General features: G+C 51.4%; 1 protein-coding gene across 1 annotated transcript; it reads left to right on the top strand.

Moving 5' to 3' along the window:
* The first annotated feature begins 200 nt into the window (after nucleotides 1–200).
* On the top strand, nucleotides 201–2,630 carry LOC144179965 (neprilysin-1-like). Its single transcript, XM_077708381.1, has one exon. The coding sequence runs from the start codon at nucleotides 201–203 to the stop codon at nucleotides 2,628–2,630; it is 2,430 nt and encodes an 809-aa protein (XP_077564507.1).
* The last annotated feature ends 354 nt before the right edge of the window (nucleotides 2,631–2,984 follow it).

Genomic DNA, 2,984 nt, shown 5'->3' with positions numbered 1-2,984 from the left:
TCCATCGGCTATTCCAAGTGTCATTTCAGCTGAGAATAATATTTTTGAACCATGCTTATTAACCGATGGATCCCTTTTTTTGTTCAACGAGCTACATAATCACCGTCGTCCTCACCACAATAATCATCGTCATCACTGAAAATTGGGTGGCCCGGATGTGTGGAGGACGAAGCTCTAGGAGGAAGACCGCACCGTCAGTTATGTCACGCAGAACCACGTCCCGGGAAGTCGACCTGCAGGAGGGCCTGTCCGAGACCGCCGTTTCGGACGAGAGCGTGGGGAGGCGTCCGGGCTCCCTCTCGTCGCCCGCCACAGGCATGCCTCGATCAGAAATACAGCTGCCCCGACCACCCAGCCGCATGCCGTACCTGGCAGTTTGCAGCGTTGGCGTACTCATGATCGTCGTTGGCATCGCTGTGACAACCTACAAGCTGCACGCAGGCGAAGCAGTCGTCACACTTTTCAACCGCTCTATGGGACTCATGCGGGTAACCAACCGGTCGCTGGCTTACAGCGTTGATTCAGGAGCCGACCGCTGGCATCTTACCAAGCGTGAGAAGAAAGTGTTCCTCACTGAGCAAAGCTGCAAGAACGACGTATGTGTATGGATTGAAAACTACCTGCGTGGACGGCTGAATTCGAGTGCGAACCCTTGCAATGACTTCCACGCCTACGTCTGCTCCCGGCACTGGGCGTCCCGTGACCTGGACGTGCAGTCGAGGGCATACCGGGAGAGAGCCTCCGGCGTGATGATGATGGACGTAGAGAAGTTCTTCCGGAATTACCTGAAGCAGAACGAAGAGCACTACCACAAATACCCCGGAGTGTTCTTACACCAGGCCATCTCGCTATTTCCCAAGTGCCAATCTGAAGAGAAAAATGACAGGAACCTTACCTCCATGCGGAACCTGCTGCGAGAGTATAATCTAGGCAACTGGCCCTTCAAGAAAGCCCCTCGTGGCGCTAACATCGTCGCTGTGTCGGCTTTTCTGGACCGAGACATGGGAGTCTTCCCATTCGCGAGGGTGTTCCTACAGAAACCCTTCGAGGATGACCGCAGTTACACTATACATATCGACGCACCAAGCCTGACGATGAAGAGGTACAACCTGGCGTATCTTGACGAATCACCGGAGAACTTCACACAGAAGGTGGCCTTAGCGTTGTCTCTCTTCGATGCTAAGCAGGACGTACTTGAACAAGCGGAAGCCATCGTGCTTTTTGAAAAGCAGCTGCACAATGTGGCGACTGTACCCCACTTTATCGAGTTTCCGGCCAGGGTTAAGCGGTTGGGACAGCTGATCCACAAAGGAAAGTGGGACTGGAAAAAATATCTAACAATACTGTTCCAAGACATCGAGACATTCGAGAACGACAAGCCTGTCGCCATTATGGATCCCGACTACATCAGCAAAATGCCTACGATTCTCGATGAAACAGACACCGTAACTCTGTTAAATTATGTTGGCTACCGCCTTGTTGTGCACGTGTCTCCGCTGCTGGCAAAAGTTGCCAGCCCACTTCTGCGCCTCAGCCACGACCACTACCTCGAATTTGTCCCTGAACGGCTGCAAGCTTGCATGCATATGCTCGAACGAGTCTACAAACACGGTATGCGCTTCTTTGGTCGGATGACATTCAGCAGAAGCAACTCTACGCTGATGTTGAAGCACTATGACTACAGCATGGCCAGTCTCGAGAGGCAACTTAAAAGCAGTATCACAGATCGCCTTCTCTCCTCATCATCGTGGCTGGATCGCTCCGCGATCGGTGTTGGCGTCGACAAACTGGAAAACATGCGCCTCATCTTCCTGGGCAGCGCCGACGACATCAACACTCTCGCGAGCTACTACAACTTCAACGCCCAACCTCTGGACCCCAGCCACCTCGTCGAAAGTTTTCGAGAGATCCAGTCGGGAACAATGAACGTCTACTGGGAGACCAAACCGCCGAAGGATGACCTGGACGCGAGATACGACCACACCGCACTGTCACCCGGACATGAGTACTTCTTCGGCCGAAACGTTCTTTTTATCCCGCACTCGAACATTGCCTTCCTGAACGACATCACCGAAACCATCGACCCTCTCCTGTTCCCCCTCATCTTGGCGGAAGTCTTCCGAGGCATGTTTGCCGCTGTGGACAGGCGCGGCTCCTCTGTGGACCACAACCTCGCTGTCGCGACTTGGTGGAACAACGACGAGATGAGCAAGTTCTCACAGTTGGAACTTTGCTTCCAGGACCAGTATTACGTAGTGATACGCGAATTGATCGGCGACAATTTTGAGGCGCGGATAAGGTTGGACGAAAATATTGCGGACAATGCCATCCTTGGCCCGCTGTACGACATGTATATGAAGACACTGACGTCTCAAGATGGTGCGGACCGGCTCAAGGTGTCCGTCGATGGACGTCAGCTAGACATGCAGCAATTATTTTTCGTTTTGTACGCAGTTGGACTTTGCGATAACCCTAACCGGGACGCCTGGGTACGGAAGCTCAAGTTCGGCGAGATTCCAGGCAGGCTCAGGATCAATATCCCGCTGATGAACTTCGCCAAGTTTTCGGTTGCCTTCAGCTGCGCAAAGGGCATGCCAATGAACCCCGTTTGGAAATGCACGATCTGGTGAAGTGTCCTGCCGTTCTTCTAAGACAGCGCATACAGAATCTAACTTGCGCTTATGTTTAAAAAGTGGCATCACTTGCTACTCTTATTGTCTGTTGCTGAAAATATATTTCATGATTTTTCTCCAACTTATGTGGTTCATTATGGGTCCCATTAAAAACCGTCAATCCTTGAGAAGCATGTCTGCTGAAGAGGCCTCGTGTCTCTCTTCTATGCCTCTGCGTATCAAAAAAGTGTTACACCATGTATATCCATTCTTTGAGGAGAACGTATGAAGAAATATAACACGTTGATGTTACTGTTCGAGTGCCCGAGTCAACTAACAAAGTTGCAAATAATGTGGTATTGCAAACCCAGA

The sequence above is a fragment of the Haemaphysalis longicornis genome, unplaced genomic scaffold (assembly GCF_048455015.1).
Source record: "Haemaphysalis longicornis isolate Haplotype H1 unplaced genomic scaffold, Haemaphysalis longicornis Haplotype H1 scaffold_4, whole genome shotgun sequence".
Taxonomy (NCBI): Eukaryota; Metazoa; Arthropoda; class Arachnida; order Ixodida; family Ixodidae; genus Haemaphysalis; species Haemaphysalis longicornis.
Note: the sequence above shows the minus strand (reverse complement) of the source record. Positions and strands in the feature narration are given on the sequence as shown.

What these genes read in the sequence shown, in the direction of transcription:
- LOC144179965 (XM_077708381.1), top strand. Translation starts at nt 201, where the DNA reads ATGTCACGCAGAACCACGTCCCGGGAAGTCGACCTGCAGGAGGGCCTG.